The following is a 23,606-nucleotide window of genomic DNA, read 5'->3' on the forward strand; positions in this document are numbered from 1 at the left end:
ATAGGCCAAGCTCTTCTGTGTCCCTTGGTGACCACCATCCCTCCAATCAGGCTTACTATCTCTAACACGTCCTCCACTATGCCTGCTTCGGATTTTACACTTCACTATACCACAGATCAGAAGTCTCAAACTAATTCTGTAAAGGATTAGGGAGTAAATATTTTAGGCTTTATGCATCTCTATTATGTTACTCTTTGGGTTGTTGCTGTTTTGCTTCGTTGTTGTTGTTTACACTGCTTTAAAAATTTAAATACTATTCTTAGCATGTGGGCTACACAAAAAATAGGCTATGGGCTAGATTCTGCAGTGAGCCATAGTTGCCAAGACCTGCCATAGATTATAAGGAGCTAATCCACTAACACACTTTTTTATGCTTCTGTGCCTTTCCCCCATGCTATCCTTTCTGTTTTGAATACTCTCCTCATTTCTATATCTGACTAACTAGTATTCATTCAAATCCTGTATCATCTAGGATATTCCTATTCCTGTATGTGGAACAGCAGCAGCAGCATCACCTAGAAGTCTGTTAGAAATGAAGAATCTTGGACCTCACCAAAACTCAAAATCTGCATTACAACAAGAACCCCAGGTACTTCCATATGCTCATTAAAGTTTGAGAAGCATTGCTTCTAGCAAAACTGCTCAGACCAACCCTAATCCAGGTCAGGATGAGGGTTCTTCGATGATCTTTTTTTTTTTTTTTTTAAGATTTTATGTATTTTTTCAAGAGAGACAGAAAGGCAGAGACACAGGCAGAGGGAGAAGCAGGCTCCATGAAGGAACCTGACGCAGGACTCGATCCTTGACCCAGGATCACGCCCTGAGCCGAAGGCAAATGCTCAACCACTGAGCCACCCAGGCGTCCCTTCTATGATATTCTATGTCACTGCACTTAGCATGCTGAAATTATCTTTACTCATTTGCTTCCCCACCATTTTCTGAATTCCTTATAGAAGGGACCACGTCCCACTCATCTTTGAATGTCCAGAACTCAACATCATACCTAGAATGTGGTAGAGCTCAATTAATGTTTACCAAACTGAAATAAATTAAACTAAGCCTCAATGTGTTCATCTATGAAATGGACATAGTAACACTTATCATTTGGGGATACTATGGGGATTAAATGAGACGGGTACCAATTATTTTGCATAGTGTCTGACACAGCAGACACTCCATCAATGTTACTTACTTTTGCACTGAGTGGTGTATTATTCAAACATTTAAAATTATATTTTAGAAAGCATTTATGAAATAATATAAAGAAGAATGCAAAATTAAATTTATCTATAATTTCCACTGCATAAAAATTACATAAATATTTCGACAAATACTAGAGGAAAACATAGAAATAGTCTAATTTGTTACAGACAAGATTGTAAGTTACTTTTTCTTTTTTTTTTTTTTGTAAGTTACTTTTTCTTATTCTCCTTTGTACTTCCACTAATTTGGTTAAAATCATGTCTCTGAAATAACATATTTTAGCAGAAAAAGAATGTCAACAATAGGAAAAACATGCTTGCAAAGAAATGTACATCCACAAAATATCACAAAGTCATAAAATAACAAGAGTGCTATAGATTTAATTTGATGGGATACTATAATAAAGTCCTCTAGGATGGAAATTATCTACTCTCAATCTACAATATAGTAGGTAGTCAACAAATATTTAATTGTCGAAAAACAACTTAGGTCTTGCCTTTCTCTTGCTGGAGACAGATCATCTACTGTTAAGCTTATCAGGGGGGTGCCTGGCTGGCTCAGTTGGGAGAGGATACGATTCCTGATCTCAGGTGGTGAGTTCAAGCCCCACATTAGGTAGAGCTTACTTCAGAAAAAAAAAAAAAATTTCACTTGCACCTGGCAGGCGCAGTCAATGGAGCATGCAACTCTTGACCTTGGGGTTGTTGAGTTCAAGCCCCACATTGTTTGTAGAGATTACCTAAAAATAAAATCATTAAGGGGCACCTGGGTGGCTCAGTGGTTGAGGGTCTGCCTTTGGCTCAGGTTATGATCAGGGTCCTGAGATCAAGTCCCGCATCAGGCTCCCCTCGGGGAGCCTACTTCTCTCTCCTTCTGCCTCTGCCTCTGTCTCTGCCTCTCTTTGTGTCTCTCATGAATAAATAAATAAAATCTTTTTAAAAACATAAAAAATAAAATAAAATCCTCAAAGGAAGAAAAAAAAGTAACAGGAATAGTCAGTGGAGGAGAGAGAAAGAAAATGGTTGAGAGAGAAAGAAAGAATGCGAGAATGGGGCAGAAAAGGAAGAAAGACTACTGACAAGAAGAGATTAAAGAGAGACAAGAGAGAAAAAGAAAGTCAAAAAGGACATTAAGATAAATAATTGCCCAAAGTAAAATATCTTAGAGGCATTAACATGTTCAGTGTCCCTAATGCAGCAAAAAGGGGGGCCTATGCCATCTGATCACAACTTGGGATAAAGATAAAGGCAGTGCAAGCATAAAAGCTGATAGAACGCTCACATTGCATATGGTCACATGTACAGGCGTGACAAAAACTGGTGCATCCAAATGACCATTCATACTACCAGTCAGGAAACAGCCTTAGCTTTTTCTCACCTACCACTATGAATACACCCAAGCCCCTCCCACTCCAAGCTTCAGTTCCTCTTGTGTATCAAATCGTCTTTTATAATGTGAGTAACTCCGAGTGCCTGTGAGTAGCAAACTCAGCTCTACAGGCAGTTTCCCAGGATCATCCTGAACCTTTCTGAAGATACATTCCCAAACCCTCTGAGTTTGTCATCAGCACAGAGCATCTGCTCAGCATTCCCAGTGAATGCCCCAGACAAATTATCTAGATTCATTTCCTGCTGCCTTTCAACACAATCATACACTTATCATTACCAAATAATTGAAGGGCCTCTTAATTCATTATATTGGGCCAGGGGGAGACAAACATTCCCATTCTCAACTATTCAATTATACTAAATAATAAATCACGTGCTGCCGTGTTAGTCTCAAGTGGCCTGCATCAATTCTAAGAGCTCATTCAGTTTCAGGAAGCAGCTTACTTCCTCCTTCCAAGCAAGTTTCACCAAAAATAACAAAGAATAAACTTTCAGGCTGCATGTGATTTTCCAGGCCTTTGACTCCAAAAATTATTTTGTTAAAAGTTCTTTCCCTGTCATCATAAAAAGGGCCTTTATTGGCTTAACAATTCAGGTTTTACTTCACGAAGGGCCTCTTAAAACTTTTTCAGGCTTGATACTTAATTGTATCAAGGCAATTCCTCCAAATAAGCCCACAACAGACACATCCTGTTTTGTTCTTGGCTCTGTGGAAAATAAATACTAATGAAAAAACTCCAGATACACATTTCCAGGAATATCATTTGGCAAAAATTACAGAACTATCTTAAACAGGAACTACTATATCTTGACTTCTGTGTGGTTAAGTCACTTAAATATCTATTTATATTTTTGATGTTATTTTCTGGATAATGGGAAACTGAGTCAAAAGCAAACATTTCTATAATTTATGTCATTCATGTAACTACCACTGTTATGTATATCTTTTATAGCATTAATCAAAACTAGAGAATAAAATCTTAGTTAAAAACTTTCTGGACTTAAGATACAAATAGTCATTATGGTAGGTAAATGTTTATTAGGAAACATAAAAATTACCTTAAATGTAGAAAGCTTAAAAAAGTTGGTAAGAAAAAAAAAAAAAAAGTTGGTAAGATTACAAATTAAATTCATATATACACTATTGACAAATTAAGACATTATATTTCAAAATTTATTTTTAACATGTATCTGTCTTTACATTAAATTTTATTAAATCTCTAGTCTGAAACTAGTTCAAAATATGTTTTTTAAATGTTATTAAAGTATTCAGAAAGGAAGCAAAACATAACAGACAATGGGCATCTTAAGAAATATTATGACTCTAGTATTTTCCATAAAATAGTGTGACCTTGAGTTTACAGTGCTTGACACAAGGAAAGATATGCTAAGAACTTAATAAATACAGAGCTGCATTTTAACCTCAGGAGGCTGGTTCAGCAACCAGACAAAGCAATTCCACATAAATCTGTCCCAATGGTTCCTTCTTTCCCCACACAAGTACTCCAGGCCACAGAGAAATTCTACATCTAAGCAGAAGAAATGCTGAGGGAGTTAAGGATGTCAAAACAGAGTAAGTCCAAACAATAACATGACAAGGTATGCCGTCTGGCTTTCCATACAAGTCAAAGAAAAGCTGTCGCGTTCTCAAATAAGATTAATTTGTCTAGAAAGAGAACCAAAGACATTACTGTTAGCTCTCAAAGATGAAAGTAAGCATGCTGTGGAGTCTTGTTGGGGCTCTATAGTACAGAAAAGGATAGAATCATGGCACACCACAAGGCTCACATGGGTCCCACTTCTTCAGGCCACCTGGTACATAAATTTTTGAGTCTCTTAGCAAAGCAGTCAGGAAGCCGGTGCTGGCCAGCTCCCTTCACAGCCTGTGGCTCAACAATGATTTAAAACCAATAACAAGTCCTCCATAGCAAGCAAGTGCTACCTTGAGGAATAAGGTAAGTTCCCTTATTAATTTCTAATACTGAAACCAGGGCAAGATCACTTTCAAGTCCTCCACTGTGAATATTTTAGTGATGGAAAGAACCCAAACATCACAGGTTCACAGGTAAGAGACCCACCGCACCTCTAGTTCCAAAGAAAACACAAATAGGGATCCCTGGGTGGCGCAGTGGTTTAGCGCCTGCCTTTGGCCCAGGGCACGATCCTGGAGACCCGGGATCGAATCCCACATCGAGCTCCCGGTGCATGGAGCCTGCTTCTCCCTCTGCCTGTGTCTCTGCCTCTCTCGCTCTCTCTGTGTGACTATCATAAATAAATAAAAATTTAAAAAAAAAAAAAAAAAGAAAGAAAACACAAATAAATAAAAAACACAGCATAATTACATGTCTTAAGAGACAATACTGAAAGTTTTAATAGCATAATTCTTCCAAGCAACAGCTAGGTTTTTTGTTTTTTTTTTTTTTATTTACGATAGTCACACACAGAGAGAGAGAGAGAGAGAGAGGCAGAGACACAGGCAGAGAGAGAAGCAGGCTCCATGCGCCGGGAGCCCGACGTGGGATTCGATCCTGGGTCTCCAGGATCGTGCCCTGAGCCAAAGGCAGGCGCCAAACCGCTGCGCCACCCAGGGATCCCAACAGCTAGGTTTTTAAAATACCATCAGTACATCTTTTTCAACACTATCAATATTCCATTCCCTTCAATGTGTCTCTGTATTGAGCTAGACAATTTTGGTGAACAACTCTGTATCACTTTTTTTTCCTATAGCACATTTTATTCTTTATTTCCCCTTTAACATACACACATTATCTCATCATTCTTGTTACTAAGCACTAAGAAACTATTCCCATCACTAGAGTAAAATTGCATTCTATGTGATTACCAATGACCACCTAACTGGTAAATCCAAGGGCATCTCCCTCATCACCCTGTAACATCTAATCCAAGTAACTACTTTCCCATTTCTTAGAACTTTTTCTTTCCCCATGACTCAACACTCCTCAGTTCTCCTCCTACCTTATAGACTATTCAATTCAGCTTCCTGTACCAAATCTACTTCCTCTTCCTGCTACAGAAACAGTCCCAAGGTTCCATCCTCAGCCCTCACTTCTCCCACAACAGTTTCTTCCTCTCTGATCTAATCTACTTCCATGGCTTCCTCATCTCTGTCTCCAGTCTTGGCCTCTCACTAGCTCTAGCTATGCACTTCCAGTTGAAAACAGGACTGCTCCACAAGTATGTTCCACCTCAAATAGCAATATACCCAATCCATCATCAGACACCATATCCCCAACTTATTCATCATCTAGTCATTCATTCATACACACACACACACACACACACACACACAGACACATTTAGTGAGCACTTAACATAGGGCCAGATGTTACATTTAAATGCTTCACATCATCAACTAAGTCCTCACAAGAGTCCAATGAATGAAGCAGTTATCCCCACTTTTACAAATAGGGGAACCCAAAGAGATTAAGCAATCTCTTCAAGGTCACATAGTTTAAAAAAGAGTCAGAATTTAAACCAAGTAGCATGATTTTAATCATGCTTTAGACAACTCCACTATATTACCTCCTGATTGCCCAAGCCTGAAAAGTGTCCATAATCCTACCCAGCCAGGCACTATGAACTTAGTCCTGTCACCTCTGGATTGGTCACATCTGACCACCCTTTCTTTTTTTTTATTTTTTTTTTAAGATTTTATTTATTCATGAGAGACATACACAGAGAGAGAGAGAGAGAGAGAGAGAGAGAGAGAAAGAGGCAGAGACACAGGCAGAGGGAGAAGCAGGCTCCATGCAGGGAGCCCAATGTGGGACTCGATCCTGGGTCTCCAGGATCACGCCTTGGGCTGAAGACGGCACTATACCGCTGAGCCACCCAAGCTGCCCACATCTGATCTTCTTTTCCATTCTCACTGACATTACTATACTTCAGTCCTCAAATGCCACTTACCTTCTCTCAACTTTCCATCTCCCATCTCTCCATATTTTATCTATTTATACTTGTCAGTCTCTTGCTTAAAAATCATCAGTAGTTCATAGCTCCCTACTGCCTACAAGATAGTCAAAACTCTAGCCTCATCTACTACTACTCTTCTTCACAGCCATCATGTTCCAGTTAGAAAGGGCATGTGTTATTCTTTTTTGACTGCCTACCATCTAATCCCCTTCTCATATCTAGGCAATTCCCTACCTCCCAATAAAGAAGCTAAAAATGCAAATAGATCCTTTACAGGCCTCCTTTGCAGCTACCTCATGGCACCTGACATAGGCCATACCAATTAGATGTGTTATCCTTTCACTGTGAATTGGAAAGCAGGCACAAAGAATCCTCTCTAGTAGCAAGAACAGCTGCAGGAATACTGGAGTCCTGGGCTGTACCCAGCGTGCAGGGCCAGAAGTGTTCCACAGCACAAGTATAATCCCTACTCTCTGGTGGCAGCAGCATTTTCCTTGTGATAGTTCCAGACTGATAGCTTTCAAACCTGGTTTCTCAGTCATCATGGCAATTCTGTGAGCTCCCCCATATCCTTTTTGGCTTAAATTAGCCCATCCAGCTGTTTCTTTTAAGATTTTATTTTATTTGACAGAGAGAGAGAGGGAGGGAGAAAGCACAAGCAGGGGGAGTAGCAGGAAGAGGGAGAGGGAGAAGCAGACTCCCCGCTGAGCAAGAAGCCTGACATGGGTTTCAATCCAGGACCCCAAGCCAAAGGCAGATGCTTAACTGACTGAGCCACCAAGGCACACCATCATCCAGCTGTATCTAAGTAAGCATCCTGACTAATTATTTAGATAAGCGGAATACCTCACTCACCTTAGAACATGCCCTTTGCTTTCCTGATCCATAGAACCTTTCCCACTGTTTCTTCCATCCAAAATTCTCCATTAGTCAAAATTCTTCCTATCTTTTTAAGGCCCAGAACAAGTGCTACTTTCCCCATAAACATAAAAGCTAACATGTAATGAGCACTTTCCAGGGGCCAGGCATTCTCCTTGTCTGATCTTCACAAGAACAGCAGGAGGCAGATACTAGCATTAGCCCTATTTTATAGTTAAAGAAACTGCAGCAAAAACAAATGACATATATCATCCAAAGTCACACAGCTAGTATTCAAATCCAGGAAATATGACTGCAGACTCCTGCTCTTAACCAGGAAACAGTAAATGACTGTCACAAGTCAATTCTAGTCTATCAGCCAAATCTGGCTCATGGCATGTCTGTCTGTCTGTCTGTCTATCTATCTATCTATCTATCCATGACCTAAGATCAGTTTCTGTATTTTTAAGTGGTAGGGAGGGGAAATAAAGAATATTTCAAAAAAAAAAAAAAAAAAAAAGAATATTTCAGGGCAGCCTGGGTGGCTCAGCGGTTTAGTGCCGCTTTCAGTCCAGGGCCTGATCTGGAGACCTGGGATCGAGTCCCAAGTCAGGCTCCCTGCATGGAGCCTGCTTCTCCCTCTGCCTGTGTCTCTGCCTCTCTCTCTCTGTGTCTCTCATGAATAAATAAATAAAATATTTTAAAAAAAAGAATATTTCATGACCATGAATATAAAATTAACATTTCAAAATCCATGTTATTGAAGCACAGCAACATACTGTCTAATGATTTCATACTATAACAGCAGATTTAAGTAGCTACAATAGAGACAGTATGGCCCATAAGGGCCACAAAACCTTAAATAAATTCTTAAATATTTATTTAAATATTTAAATACAATATTGTATTAAATACAATATTTATTGTCTGGCCCTGGAAAAAGTTAAAGACTCTTTTACCCATTATATTACATTGCCTCTTACAAAACCTTCCTTCCTTACTTCCCCCAAGCTGGAATAAATCTCTCCCTTCTCTGTATTTGCATGGCCTTTGCACCTCTCTAATAACAGGTAATCTATTTTGCTTTGAATCACACTTAAATTTCTTTACTTGAGCAGACTTCAAATTCCTTGAAGGCAGGAAATAATCTTTTTCGCTCTGCATTTCTCTTGGCGCCTTGCTTATTGTTGGCAGTCAATAAATGCTTGCTGACTTTAAATAAAATATTGCAGTGTGCACAAACAGATTTTCCTAACATAAGTATGGATCACAGAAATCACAGATTAGACTCTGTATTGGCAGGATAGGTAATAATGGGCTCTCTTCAATCATTACTGGTAGGTGTATAAACTGGTACAGACTTTGTGACAGGCAAGTCTGTCTTGTCCTCCAATGCTTTGAAAATGTGTTTTTTAGGACTCAGAATTCCACTGTTGGAAATCTGCCCTAAGGGATCCCTGGGTGGCGCAGCGGTTTGGTGCCTGCCTTTGGCCCAGGGCGCGATCCTGGAGACCCGGGATCGAATCCCACGTCGGGCTCCCGGTGCATGGAGCCTGCTTCTCCCTCTGCCTGTGTCTCTGCCTGTGTCTCTGCCTCTCTCTCTCTCTCACTGTGTGCCTATCATAAAAAAAAAAAAAAAAAAAAAAGGAAATCTGCCCTAAGGAAATAAGCAGACCAGTGTGCAAAAATGCAGTAACAGTAGTCACAGGAGTTAACACATTTACTGAGTATATATTACATACCAGGTACTGAGCTATGTCTTTTTTTTTGTTTTTTAAGATTTTATTTATTTATTCATGAGAGACACAGGCAGAGGGAGAAGCAGGCTCCATGCAGGGAGCCCAATGTGGGACTCGATCCCGGGACTCCAGAATCACACCCTGGGCTGAAGGCAGTGCTAAACTGCTGAGCCACCCAGGGATCCCCGAGCTAGGTCCTTTAAATGCAGAACCTCCTAACCCTTAAGCACTATTATAAGCCCTATTTTATAGATGAGTAAATTAAAACTCAAGAGGTGAAATAATTTGTTAAAAGTTAAGAACAGACTTTTTTTTTCTTAAGAACAGACTTTTTTTAAGGGGAACTCTATACCTAATTGTAATTCTGAGAATTAGTCTTTTTTATATTTACTATTATAATAAGCATGATTAATTTTATACATATATAATTTTTTAAGGCAGTAAGCATAGAAACCTTACTCTTGGGATCCCTGGGTGGCTCAGTGGTTTAGAGCCTGGCTTCGGCCCAGGGCATGATCCTGGAGTCCCAGGATCGAGTCCCGCATTGGGCTCCCTGCATGGAGTCTGCTTCTCCCTCTGCCTCGGCGCCTCTCTCTCTTTTTCTCTGTGTCTCTCATGAATAAATAAATAAAATCTTTAAAAAAAAGAAAAGAAAAGAAAAGAAAAGAAAAGAAAAGAAAAGAAAAGAAAAGAAAAGAAAAGAAAAGAAAAGAAAAGAAAAGAAAAGAAAGAAACCTTACTCTTGTCTCCTTTTTCCTGTGGAAGCTCAAGGAAAATAAGTCAGAACAGAATAAGAAAATGTCCTGTTTTCATTTACTTTGGAAAATAGAATAAAAAGTCATGATCCTGGACTTTGAAACAAGGATAGTATTTCCTCACATGAAACAGCCTTGAGAACACTGTGGATCCTATGTTTCCCATACAGCATCATTCAGCTAATTTTGCCCTGTTTTCCTAAAACGCCACACTGGTTTTCCTACTATGTAAGTAGACAGAAATTATGTTGTGACTGGTATGGAATAAAGACTCTGGATATGAGGACAGATTCATCTATAATTACAGTACTTTAGAGAGGAAAAGTCCCACCCTGTCTGCAAATCTCCAGGGATAGTATATGACCCCAATATACTGAGTTTTGGACTTCTGGATTCAGGCTATTTTGCCTCTGATCCAAAAACACTAGTCCCAGATCTCCCTCTATATCTATACTGAATTAACATAATACTCTAAAGCTGGATCTATTAATGCTATGATGGCCATGTAAGAACTTCCCAGAGCCACACCTTACCTCTTCTGGCACAATAATTAATGGATACTTGTCCTCAGACAAAAAGTTGAAAATAACCCATACTTTAAATGCATCATCTTCTGTAATGAGCAGGGGACTCTTGGTGAGATTTTTTTTGACACAGAGGGTCCAACACATCCTATTGAATTCAATCTTGTCAAAGTTGTCTTGGACCTAAAAAAATAATGAGTTAAAATTTCAGTGAAAAAATTCCGATAAACAAGGAAATATTCCAAAATAAGCAGGTTATAAGCCAAGTAAAACAGATACAGCTTTCCATCATAACCAATCCAATTAACTAATAATCATTTTCTAAGTATTTGGTTGTATACCACACTTTGAAAGCCCAATTAAGAATGTTGTGTTTTTTTTAAGATTTTATTTATTTTTTCATGAGAGAGAGAGAGAGAGGCAGAGACACAGGCAGAGGGAGAAGCAGGCTCCACGCAGGAAGCTCAATGTGAGACTCAATCCTAGGATTCCAGGATCACACCCTGAGCAGAAGGCACTCAACCACTGAGCCACCCAGGTGTCCCCAAGAATGTTATAGTTAGCCTGACACTAAAGCAGTATCTATCTGTCCCAATCACTCACTTGGCACATAAAATACTGGGTAGTTATTTTTTCACGTGCACACATTCTCTTCTAAATAACCCTACCGATCCTGGTACAGATGAGTGGAGAATGTCAATTACTGAGTATGAACCACATGCAGATATTTCATCTTTACTTATATAGTCAAAGATGGTATTTCTTTTGGAAAAAAACCTTAACTGAAATTCTAAAAAGACAGCCCTACCATACGGTCATTCAATCATACATTCAACATTCCCTCAGCCTCTACTATGAGCCAAGTACTATGCTACAAATTAAGGATATAACAATGAAGAAGTTGGTCTCTGCTCATAGAATAAATACTCGGTTTATTAGGGAAAAAAGATATTCAGTAGACAAGTTCTAATATAATACCATGTATAATTCAACAGTTTTTCACTCAACAGATAAAATTTAGATAGTAATTATTATCTGCCAGGGATAATACAAAGATTCTTAATATAATACTAGCCTATGTCTTCAAGGAATGCCAAGACAATTACAATATAGTGTGATAAGCATTATAATAGAGATAAGCAGAGGGTTCTGTGGGAATACTGAGGAGTTAATATAATCTTAAGAACTGGAGGGGGCACCCCGGGTGCCTCAGCAGTTTAGCGCTGCCTTCAGCCCAGGGCGTGATCCTGGAGACCTGGGATCCAGTCCCATGTCGGGCTCTCTGCATGGAGCCTGCTTCTCCCTCTGCCTGTGTCTCTGCCTCTCTCTCTCTCTCTCTCTCTCTCTCTCTCTGTGTGTGTCTTCATGAATAAATAAAATAAAAAATCTTAAAAAAAAAAAAAAAACTGGAGGAAGATTTGCAGAAAAAGGGATATGACAGAGTAGAATCCTAAAGGATCATTAAAAGTCAAACAGTCTATAGTCCCTATGGAAAACAATATGGAGGATCCTCAAAAAACTAAAATAAAAACTGCCATATGACCCAGCAATTCCACTTTTGGGAATATACCAAAGGTAACAAAAACACTAACTCAAGAAAATATCTGCACCCTCATGTTCCTAGCAGTATTATTTATAATAGCTAAGACATGAAAACAACCTAAGTGTCCATCGATAGACGAATGGATAAAGAAGTTGTACTATCTTGATGCCAGGACCTAATCATGACCAGAACTGAAATCAAGAATCAGATGCTTAACCAACTAGGCCACCCAGGCACCCTTTATAACCTGCATTATAAAAGCCATATTCTGGGAAAATAAGGAAAATGTAGTGGAGAAGGCAGAGTGGGTGGCAGGACAACATGAACAAAGCCTTCCTTTTTGAAGATATCAAGTGTTGTGTGTCCTGGCAGCAGGGAGAAATATCTCTTGATCTCTAACTAGAATTTGTGGTTGGCACACCAGTTCCCCATGAGTATGTAGATAACCTCTGTGCTCTGCCTTCAGTACCCTGTTTCAGTCTGGCATACCTTCCCACACTCCAATCATACACAATTGATCCCACGAAGGGAAAACAGTGAGTGCTGCTGCAGTTTCTTTTTTCTTTTCTCTTTTTTTCTTTAACATCATTTATGAGGACTTTTAGCATATGCTTGGCATTTTATATGCAGTTTCTTACTTAAACTTCATATTAGCCTTGTAAGGCCAAATATTGCCCCTATTTTACAGATCAGGAAATAGAAGTTCAGAAAAATTGAAAACTTAAACTTCACATGGCTTGTAAATATCAGGAAACAGAAGTTCAGAAAAACTGAATACCAAGTTCATGTGGCTGGTAAATACCAAAACTAGAGTTTAAATCAAAGTTCAAATGCTGTCTCTTTCCACTATGCTAAACTGCTTACAGAACTCAGTAGATGGAGGATATCTACGTGATGGACATCTTCACTAGTTTCACAGGCCATCAACTCTATCCACCTGCCCCCTAAAAAACACTTTGGGGAAATGACATGTACACAGAAGCATATAGCCTTACCCTGAGGAACAAGAAGTGATACTATATAGGTTATATGATGAATTATAGGGTTCCTGAGGCAGAGTGGCTAGACTGATGGCTAGAAAAGCAAACACAGATCAAATTACAAATAGCTTTTGTAATTTTAAGAAACAGACTATAAGAAACCCCTAATTGAAGGGTTTTAGAGCAGAGAATGAGAGCAGATCATCTGCTGCCCAGATGAGTATTTTGCAGAAAGATGGTATTCAAGACAGACCTTGAAGTATATTGAAGAGTGCAAAGAAGATTATTACAAAAGACAGGAAAGGAAATGACATGAGCAAAGGAATGGCAAAACATCACACCAATCAAGTTTAGGGAATAGTCATAGGACGGAGACAAAAACAAGGGAGAAGGAAAGATAAAGTCTTCAATTAGGAGCATCTTCAAACTCAAGGTTGGTAAGATATTTAGGTGGAGGTGTCCAAAGACAAACAAAGAATTGGGACCGTAATCTAAGAGGAGAGGCAGATTTGTGAGTCAACTGTATGGTGATGATGACTGAAGCCATGATGGTCAATGAGATCACTGACAGAAAATATAAATTGAGAAAAGAGATGAGATCAAAAAACAGAATCTCAGGGGATACAGACATTTACAAAAGAGGAAGAAGAGAAATTATGATGACCAAAAGAACAGTCAAAGTGGTAGGAGAACCACAAAGATAAGAAAATTGAGTGAGGAAACAAAGTTTGATCAGTAGTGCCAAATGCTACATTAAAAATGAGTTAAGGATCCCTGGGTGGCGCAGCGGTTTGGCGCCTGCCTTTGGCCCAGGGCGTGATCCTGGAGACCCGGGATCGAATCCCATGTCGGGCTCCCTGCATGGAGCCTGCTTCTCCCTCTGCCTGTGTCTCTGCCTCTCTCTCTCTTTGTGTGACTATCATGAATAAATAAATAAAATTAAAAAAAAAAAAAAATGAGTTAAGAGGGATCCCTGGGTGGCGCAGCGGTTTAGCGCCTGCCTTTGGCCCAGAGTGCGATCCTAAAGACCCGGGATCGAATCCCACATCGGGCTCCCGGTGCATGGAGCCTGCTTCTCCCTCTGCCTGTGTCTCTGCCTCTCTCTCTGTGTGTGTGTGTGTGTGTGTGTGTGTGTGTGTGTGATTATCACAAATAAATGAAAATAAAAAAATTTAAAAAATGAGTTAAGAAAAGATCACTGGTTTTTTTTTTTTTTTTTAAGATCACTGGTTTTGCAATTTGGTGGTTCCTAGTTATCTTCAAGAAAGCCAAGAAGTTTGGGTAAAAATCAGACTGCAGTGCATTAGAAACCGAGCAAATTCTCCATAAATTTTCCCAGGAAATAAATAGTGGCTTTTTGATCCAAGTGCACTGTATAACTTAATTTTAATGAATTGTCTATTTGGCTCATTATTTCTCTAAAATTTAACACACTATTCTCTAGTTTAATCATGCTCAGGGATAAAAATATACTAAATGATGGCATTTACATGTTTTTGTTTTTGTTTTTGTTTTAATTTTTATTTATTTATGATAGTCACACAGAGAGAGAGAGAGGGGCAGAGACACAGGCAGAGGGAGAAGCAGGCTCCATGCACCGGAAGCCCGACATGGGATTCGATCCCGGGTCTCCAGGATCGCGCCCCGGGCCAAAGGCAGGCGCTAAACCGCTGCGCCACCCAGGGATCCCCATTTACATGTTTTTAAAAAGTACAAATGAGATCATGTGTGGAAAGCCCCCAGCTAACACTATACACAATAGTGGAAAACTGAGTTTTCCCTCTAGGATCAGTAACAAGACAAGGATGCCCACTCTCACCACTCTGATTCAACACAACACTGAAAGTCCTAGCCAGAGTAATTAGGGAAGGAAGGAAGGAAGGAAGGAAGGAAGGAAGGAAGGAAGGAAGGAAGGAAGGAAGGAAGGAAGGAAAGGAGGGAGGGAGGGAGGGAGGGAGGGAGGGAGGGAGGGAGGAAGGAAGGAAGGAAGGAAGGAAGGAAGGAAGGAAGGAAGGAAGGGGAGAGAAAGGAAAGGCATCTAAATTAGAAAGAAGTAAAATTACCTGTTTGATGATAACAAACTTTCTTATATGTAGAAAACACTAAAGACTCCACAAAGAAAACCTGTTAGAACTAATAAATCTGGCAAAGTTGCAGGATACAAATCAACACTTAAAAATCAGTTGTGGAGGAGGATCCTTGGGTGGTTCAGTGGTTCAGTGCCTGCCTGCCTTTGGCCCAAGGCGTGATCCCTGGAGTCCCAGGATCGAGTCCCACGTCAGGCTCCCAGCATGGAGCCTGCTTCTCCCTCTGCCCCATTCTCATTCTCTCTCTCTCTATCAATGAATAAATAAATAAAATCTTAAAAAAAAAAAAAATCAGTTGTGGGGGATCCCTGGGTGGCTCAGCGGTTTAGCGCCTGCCGTCGGCCCAGGGTGTGATCCTGGAGACCCAGGATCAAGTCCCACGTCAGGCTCCCTGCAGGGAGCCTGCTCCTCTCACTGCCTGTGTCTCTGCCTCTGTGTGTGTGTGTGTGTCTCATGAATAAATTAAAAATCTTAAAAAAAAAAAAAATCAGTTGTGGAGGCATCTGGGTGGCTCACTGGTTGAGTGTCTGCCTTTGGCTCAGGGCATGATCCCGGAGTCCCGCAGCGAACCTGCTTCTCCCTCTGCCTATGTCTCTGCCTCTCTCCCTGCATCTTTCATGAATAAATAAAATCTTTAAAAAAAATAACAAAACTACAAAATGTTACCGAAAGAATTATATAAATAAACGGAAAGACCTTCCATGTTCATGGATTAGAAGACTTACTATTGGGGGATCCCTAGATGGCTCAGCGGTTTAGCACCTGCCTTCAGCCCAGGACCTGATCCTGGAGTCCCGGGATCGAGTCCCGCATCAGGCTCCCTGCATGGAGCCTGCTTCTTCCTCTGCCTGTGTCTCTGCTTCTCTCTTTCTCTCTGTGTCTCTCATGAATAATAAGTAAAATCTTAAAAAAAAAAAAAAAAAGAAGAAGACTTACTATTGCTAAAATTTCCACACTACCCAAAGCAATTTTTACAGATTCAATGTAATCCCTATCAAAATCCCAATGCTGGGATCCCTGGGTGGCGCAGCGGTTTGGCGCCTGCCTTTGGCACAGGGCGCGATCCTGGAGACCCGGGATCGATTCCCACGTCAGGCTCCCGGTGCATGGAGCCTGCTTCTCTCTCTGCCTGTGTCTCTGCCTCTCTTTCTCTCTCTGTGACTATCATAAATAAATAAAAATTAAAAAAAAAAATTATCAAAATCCCAATGCTCTTTTTTTTTTTCCCCCAGAAACAGAAAACATCATCCTGAAATTCATATAGAATCTCAAAGGAGGGCAGCCCAGGTGGCTCAGCAGTTTAGTGCTGCCTTCAGCCCAGGGCGTGATCCTGGAGACCCAGGATCGAGTCCCACGTAGGGCTCCCTGCATGGAACCTGCTTCTCCCTCTGCCTGTGTCTCTCATGAATAAATAAATAAAATCTTAAAAAAAAAAAAATCTCAAAGGACCATGAATAGCCAAAATAATCTTAAGAAGAACAAAACTGGAGGCCTTATACTTCCTAATTTCAAAACATATCACAAAGCTACAGTAATCAAAACAGTATAGTACTAGAGTAAAGAGAGACACATAGACCAGTAAAATAGAGCCTAGAAATAAACCCTTATGTATGTGGTCAAATGATCTTTTCTTTTAAAAGATTTTATTTACTTATTCACGAGAGACACACAGAGAGAGGGGGGGGGGGGGGGGAAGAGAGGCGGAGGCAGGGGGAGAAGCAGGCTCCCCAAGCAGGGAGCCCAACAGAGGACTTGATCCCAGGACCCTGGGATCATGACCTGAGCCCAAGGCATATGCTTAACCAACTGAACCAGCCAGGTGCCCTGATCAAATGATCTTTAATAAAGGTTCCAAGACTATACAATGAGGAAAAGATAGTCTTCAAAAATTGGTGCTAGGAAAACTGAATATTCATATGCAGAATAAAATGGGCCCTTATACCACATACAAAAACTAATGCAAAATGGAAAGAATACAAATCTAAAAGTAAGACCTGAAACTATAAAACTCCAACAAGAAAACATAGTGGAAAAGCTTCATGACACTGGAAAGGTCAAGGATTTCTTGGATATGTCACTTATAGCACAGGCAACAAAAGCAAAAATGGACAACTGACACTACATCAAACCTTAAAACTCCTGCACAAATGAAATCAATCAATAGAGTTGAACAATGGTGAACTAGTCCTTGCCATCACAGAAGTTACACTCCAGGAGGGGTATCAGGTATCAAACAATACAGCAATGACATAATCATCTACGTGATGAAAGCTATGGTAATACTACAAAGGGAAAACACAGGATACTGTAAGAACACTTTATAGCACAGCAGGTTAGCTCTAGGAAGGATAGGGAGGTGCTACCTGGAGAACCCTCCCTGAGGAAGTGACCATCAAGCTGAGACCTACAAAATGAACAGGAATTAGATGCATGTTATGGGTGGAGCAAGCTGTACAGCAGAGGAAGCGACATGTCTGAAGGCTCTGTGGCAGGAAGGGTCTTGGTAATATGAGGAACAGAGAGAAGACCAACATAAGTGCACTAAAGTGAACAAGAAGGGGAGAGGAAGAAAAGGAGGCTGGAGAGGGTAACAGAAGCCTTTATAGATTAAAATAAATCTATACATTGAGAAGATCTCAAGGTCTAACTACAAAAGATCTAGAAATCTGTGATTCCATACTCCATCTCATCTAAGATTACAAACTGTGCTCCAGAATACCAGTTTATATCCCATATAATTAATCAATAGGCTCACACTTTTGGAAAACTAATAATGGCTGCCAGGGGCTTCAAGGTATCCAAATGGACGATAATATCCTAGAAAGAAATGCATAGAGCTGTTCTCATTTTCAACATGTATTTCTTTTTCACTTAAATTCATACAAGAGGAGGATCCCGGGATCCCTGGGTGGCGCAGCGGTTCGGCGCCTGCCTTTGGCCCAGGGCGCGATCCTGGAGACCCGGGATCAAATCCCACGTCGGGCTCCCGGTGCATGGAGCCTGCTTCTCCCTCTGCCTGTGTCTCTGCCTCTCTCTCTATCTGTGTGTGACTATCATAAATAAATAAAAATTTAAAAAAAAAAAGAGGAGGATCCCTAGGTGGCTCAGCGGTTTAGCGCCTGCCTTTGGCCCGGGGCGTGGTCCTGGAGTCCCAGGATCGAGTCGAGTCAGACTCCCAGCATGGAGCCTGCCTCTCCATCTGCCTGTGTCTCTGCCTATGTCTATCATAAATAAATAAAATATTTTAAAAAATAATAATAATAACAAACAGATCAAAATATAAACAGTGACTTCCTTTAGATGGTAAGGTTATGGGTGATATATATTTTCTAAATAAGTTCCTCTTTATTCTTAATTTCCAACAATAGCCTGTATTACCTTTACAATTAAAGAAACCATGCTTATTACAATACTTCACATTAATCATCAGGGGGAGATGCAAATCAAAACACAATAAGACACCACACTTCATAAAATGTGGCTTTATAACCAAATGATAGAAAATAACAGGTATTGTGAGGATATGAAGAAACTGGAACCCTCACACATTGCTGGTAGGAAAGTAAAATGTGCGGCTGCTTTGGAAAACAGTCTGGCAGTTCCCCAAAAGGTTAAACCACAGAGTTGCTGGGACACCTGACTGGCTCAGTCAGTAGAGCATGGGACTCTTGATCTCAAGGTCATGAGTTCAAACCCCACACTGGGCACTGAGCTTACTTTAAAAAAATAATAAAATAAAAATTAAAATAAATAAAATAAACCTAGGGGAGCTTGGGTGGCTCAGTCAGTTAAGCATTTGACTCTTAATTTCAGGTCAGGTCATGATCTCAGGGTCGTGAAACTGAGCTCCATATGCAGAGTGTCTGCTACCTCTTCTTCTGCTCCTCCCCAACCCACACGTACTCTCTCTTTTTCTCTCTAAAATAAATAAATCTTTTCCAAAAAAGAAAATAAACATAGAGTTGCCATATGACCCAACAATTTCATTCAGGCAGTATACCTGTAGGTTAAGTACCATCATTAACCGTTTTAAAGAGAATTGGAAATGTATATCCACACAAAAACCTGCACATGAATGCTCAGAGAAAATTTAAAATAACCAAAAGATGAAAACAACGCCAATGTTCATAATCTGATAAATGTGCAAACAAAATGTAGTATAGCCATAATAAAATAAATATCCTGCCATCAAAAGGAATGAGGTACCATTACACGCTACAATGTACCTGAATTTTGGAGACATGCTCAATGAAAGAAGGCAGACACAAAAGGCCTCTCATATTACCAGTCCAGAACAGGCAAATCCATAGAGACTGAAAGTAGATTAGTGTCTCCTAGTCCTAGGAATATGGGGAAGGAGACAGTGAGCATTCATGGATACAGTTTTTTTGGAGGAAAATATTCTAAAATTGACTGGTGATGGTTGCACAAAAAAGTGACTATATAGGGGTGCCTGGGTGGCTCAGTCAGATGTCCAACTCTTGATTTCCGCTCAGGTCATGATCTCAGAGTCATGAGATCGAGCCTCACACTGAGCTTCATATGGAGCTTCTCACTGGTGTGGAGACTGCTTAAGATCCTCTCCCGCCCTCTCTCTCTACCCCTCTCCCCGCAACCTCCACTCACATGCGCATGATCTTTCTCTCTCAAAAAAATAAAATTTAAAAAAGTGTTGGGATGCTTGGGTGGTTCAGTGACTGAGCGTCTGCCTTTGGCTCAGGGCATGATCCTGGGGTCCTGGGATCAAGTCCCACATTAGGCTCCTCGCGGGGAGCCTGCTTATCCCTCTGCCTATGTCTCTGCCTCTCTCTGTGTATCTTTCATGAATAAACAAATTTTTTAAAAAGTTTTTAGTGCTGTAGAACTTCACAAATATGATGAAAATATAGAGTCCAACTCAGCCATTGTGCCAAAATATTACTATATATATATACTATATATACTATTATATATACTATATATTATATACTACATATAGCAATAAATATATGCTATATATATGTCACATACTATATACTATATATTATACTATATATAATATACATACTATATACAGTATATATTATACTTAACATAATAAGAGCAGTAGGACTTCCTACTAAATGACAGTTGTTAGGCACCCATTTGAAGACATTTTGATTGCTGGTGGTATACGGATTGGAATAACAGAAATTTGAAATCTCATTTTATTGGAAGAACTACAACCGACGTGAACAGCAAGCATTTGGTACGTCAGCCTAGGAAAACAATGCAGAGGCAACTAACCTCTAGAGAAAGGACATTATATTGAACTAAAACGTTTCTTTTTGTTTTTCTTCTATATGTATATATGTTTCCAAAAAAGCCAAAAGCCAAAAAGAAAAGGATTATTTATACTAGAAAAACAGCAGATTCCTCAATGAGGATTTGGCATGTTGCCAATGGATTACTGGCTTTAGTCATACTACCTCACACCAACCCTTAACATGTGGAATCAGGAAAAAGAACTGACAATGATTCAGACCCAAAGGCCTAATAGGCTATTAAATCTCATGAAAGAATTAGATTGCCACATAAATATGCTGAAGCAGAACTAGCTTTTGATGTAATCTATTAGGGCTCTGTAGTAAAAATGTAACAATATACTGCTTTTTTCAAGTATTCACTGCCAGATAATCCAGGTATAATCTCTCTGCAAAGACATGGAGGGGAAAGCTCACCAAAAAAACATTCTTCCTAAATGTTTACAGAATTCCATTCTTTACTAAAGCATTTAACAAACAAGCAAAAAACTAAAAAATACCTGGGAAAGACAAAATATCTGATACGAGAACACAAGCATATTAATCATTTGATGTTTCAGGAAAACTGAAACTCTATCAAGATAAAGAAAGATAGGAATATGATTATCTCTGAAGAAGCAAATACAGGAAAATTACTTTGTAGAAAGTAAATTTTAACATGATTTATCTCTTAGTTTCAACTCCTTTAGAATAATTCTCCTAGGCAAAGACAGAAAACCTCTAAAGCCACCCAGAGGAAAAGTAATAAGAATGAACACTAAAGAACACCAGATACTAATTAAGAGAAAAGAATCATCTTAAAACTTTTGAGAGAAAAACCTAAGAAAACTGAGGCTGACAGTTTGAGATTTGTCAGAATAGTCACTCCACCCTTTCCCCTTTATAGCCAATAACTGGAACAATGATTCTAGAAGGAAGTAATTAATCCCTCAACAGTAGTTAAAAGAACACTGATCTAGATATTAAATGGCTTAGGTTTAAAATCTATCTAACCCTTATTAGTTAGGCAACCTTATGCTGTTTCCTCCTGAGTTAAATGGGAATAAGAATTCCAGTTATGCACTGCAGGATTAACATGAGGATCAAATGAGATTGTGTGTGTGTGTGTCTGTGTGCGTGTGTGGGGGGCGGGATGTATATGACACACAGATATGTATATCACATCTTGCAAATGTTTAATCATTATTTTGTATTTCTTTTGTGTAACTGACGACAATCTCTAAACTATGTTAACATTCTCCAGTCACTACTGGCATTTTTTCAACCAAGTTTCAAAACAAGGACTAATTTTTGCTCAATTTAAACCTACACCATGGAAACCTTGGCTACTTTATTTGGACTGAAGGACTGGCAAAATTCCACTCCAGGTGGCTAAGCAATAATAAACAAGAACTTTCTGTTTCATCACATCCTCACTCATATTATGAATAAAATTTTTCTCCAAGTTTAGTGGCTATTTTTGAACTTTTTAAATACTGCTATATTTTCTCCCCCAATTACAAAACTTTAAAATACCTAAATACTAAAACAAAAAACATTTTAAAACTTAAAATTCAAGATATTTAAAGTTACATCAAAGAGAACAAAATTCAGTATTAGAGTATAGCACTTTGAGATATGAAACCATGTTTCTCTATTCACTGACCCACCCCTCACAAATTCTAGCTCTGAAAAGGCAATTTTCAGATTTCTGAAAATTTCCCAGTATGTTCTATATTTTAATAACAGACAAAATTCTGCTTATGGTCTTTAATTGGGGAGGGGGGAGGTAGGGGGCAAAAGAAGAGGAGGAGAGAGAATCCTAAGTAGGCTCCATGCCCTGTGCAGACCCCAATACAGGGCTCAGTCTCACAACCCTGAGATCATGACCTGAACCAAAATCAAGAGTTGGGACACTTAACCGACTGAGCCACCCAGATACCCCTCATTGTCTTTAATTTTTAAGATTAAACACAGTCATACAGCACATCATCAAATATTTGCAGAATTTAAGACATTTACTAGTAATACAACTACAGAGCACAAATGAGCTACCTCATCAATGAACAGAACAGCACCCAGGAAAAGCTCCGGAAAATAATACGGCATCATATTATGAAGCTTTGAGATCTCACAAATTAGCTTCTATATAATATGATTAAAACATTTTTTATTGAGCTATAATCCACAGGCCATAAAATTTGCACTTTAAAGTATACAATTCAATAGTTTTTAAAACATTCACAAAATTTTGCAACCACCATCACTAACTCTAGAACATTTTCATCATCCCAAAAAGAAACCGCAAGCCCATTGGTAGTTACTCACCATTCCCACCTCCCCTCAACCTCTGTCAAGAATCTACTTTGTATCTCGATGTGTTTGCCTATTTTGGGCACTTCATATCAATGGAATCATACAGTATGTGGCTTCTGTGAGTCTTACTGAATTTTACATTTCATTATGATATGATTTCTCTTTTTATTCCTAATTATGATCAAAGCAATGTTATCATCTCTGCAGGTGATACTTAAAAAACATAACATATATACACACAAACACAAATAAAGAGCAGAAAGTACTGCGAGGCTGATATGGAATAAAAGATGTAGATACAAAGAATACTACATAAATAAACTCACTGTAATCTTGACAACCTTTGCTATAAAATTTCTGAGAAATGTGATTTTTATTTAAAAGAATCCTCACCAACATTTTGACATTTTCCAAACTACTAACATAACTTACTATCATAAATTTTAATTACTGCACTTACCAAGTACAGTGAAGTCTTCTTTATAAGAAGACACTAAACTATAAAAAATGTATACATAGGGGATCCCTGGGTAGCTCAGCAGTTTGGTGCCTGCCTTTGGCCCAGGGCGCAATCCTGGAGTCCTGGATCGAGTCCCATATCGGGCTCCTGGCATGGAGTCTGCTTCTCCCTCTGCCTGTGTCTCTGCCTCGCTCTCTCTTATGTCTATCATGAATAAATAAATAAATAAATCTTTTTAAAAAATGTATACATATACGACAATAAAAATCCAAAGAAGCCTTAGAAAAAAATATGTAAATAGTTGTGGGTTTTTTTTAAGTTTACTTATTTATTGGAGCATCTGGCTAGCTCAGTCAGTAGAACATGCAACTCTTAATCTCGAGGTTGTGAGCTGAAGCCCCACGTCAGGTGTAGGCAGTACTTAAAAATAAAAAAAAAATTTTAAAGATTTTATTCATTAGAGACACAGAGAGGGGGGGGCGGGCAGAGAGAGAAGAGAGAGAAGCAGGTTCCATGCAGGGAACCTGACATGGGACTAGATCCTGGGTCTCCAGGATCA

At 39.4% G+C, this 23,606-nt stretch overlaps 1 protein-coding gene and 1 long non-coding RNA gene across 6 annotated transcripts in view; one reads left to right on the plus strand and one right to left on the minus strand.

Moving 5' to 3' along the window:
- The window catches only part of SWAP70 (switching B cell complex subunit SWAP70), a 74,743-nt gene that overhangs the window by 25,842 nt on the left and 25,295 nt on the right, over positions 1-23,606 (minus strand). Inside the window, exons 2-3 of one of the 2 annotated variants that reach the window (XM_077866523.1) lie at positions 19,237-19,350; positions 10,410-10,583 (exon numbers count right to left, since the gene is read on the minus strand). In XM_077866523.1, the coding sequence (XP_077722649.1) occupies positions 10,410-10,583; positions 19,237-19,290 (228 nt within the window). In that variant the 5' untranslated portion in view covers positions 19,291-19,350. The remainder of the gene's footprint in view (positions 1-10,409; positions 10,584-19,236; positions 19,351-23,606) is intronic. The other variant, XM_077866522.1, reaches the window with a different exon arrangement.
- Positions 1-23,606, plus strand: part of LOC144294691 (uncharacterized) — an 84,197-nt gene that overhangs the window by 5,980 nt on the left and 54,611 nt on the right. For all 4 annotated transcript variants that reach the window (XR_013362087.1, XR_013362085.1, XR_013362088.1 and 1 more), the window contains one exon: positions 473-589. This is a non-coding gene — a long non-coding RNA (uncharacterized LOC144294691). The remainder of the gene's footprint in view (positions 1-472; positions 590-23,606) is intronic.

This window comes from Canis aureus, chromosome 23, assembly GCF_053574225.1.
Source record: "Canis aureus isolate CA01 chromosome 23, VMU_Caureus_v.1.0, whole genome shotgun sequence".
Classification (NCBI taxonomy): Eukaryota; Metazoa; Chordata; class Mammalia; order Carnivora; family Canidae; genus Canis; species Canis aureus.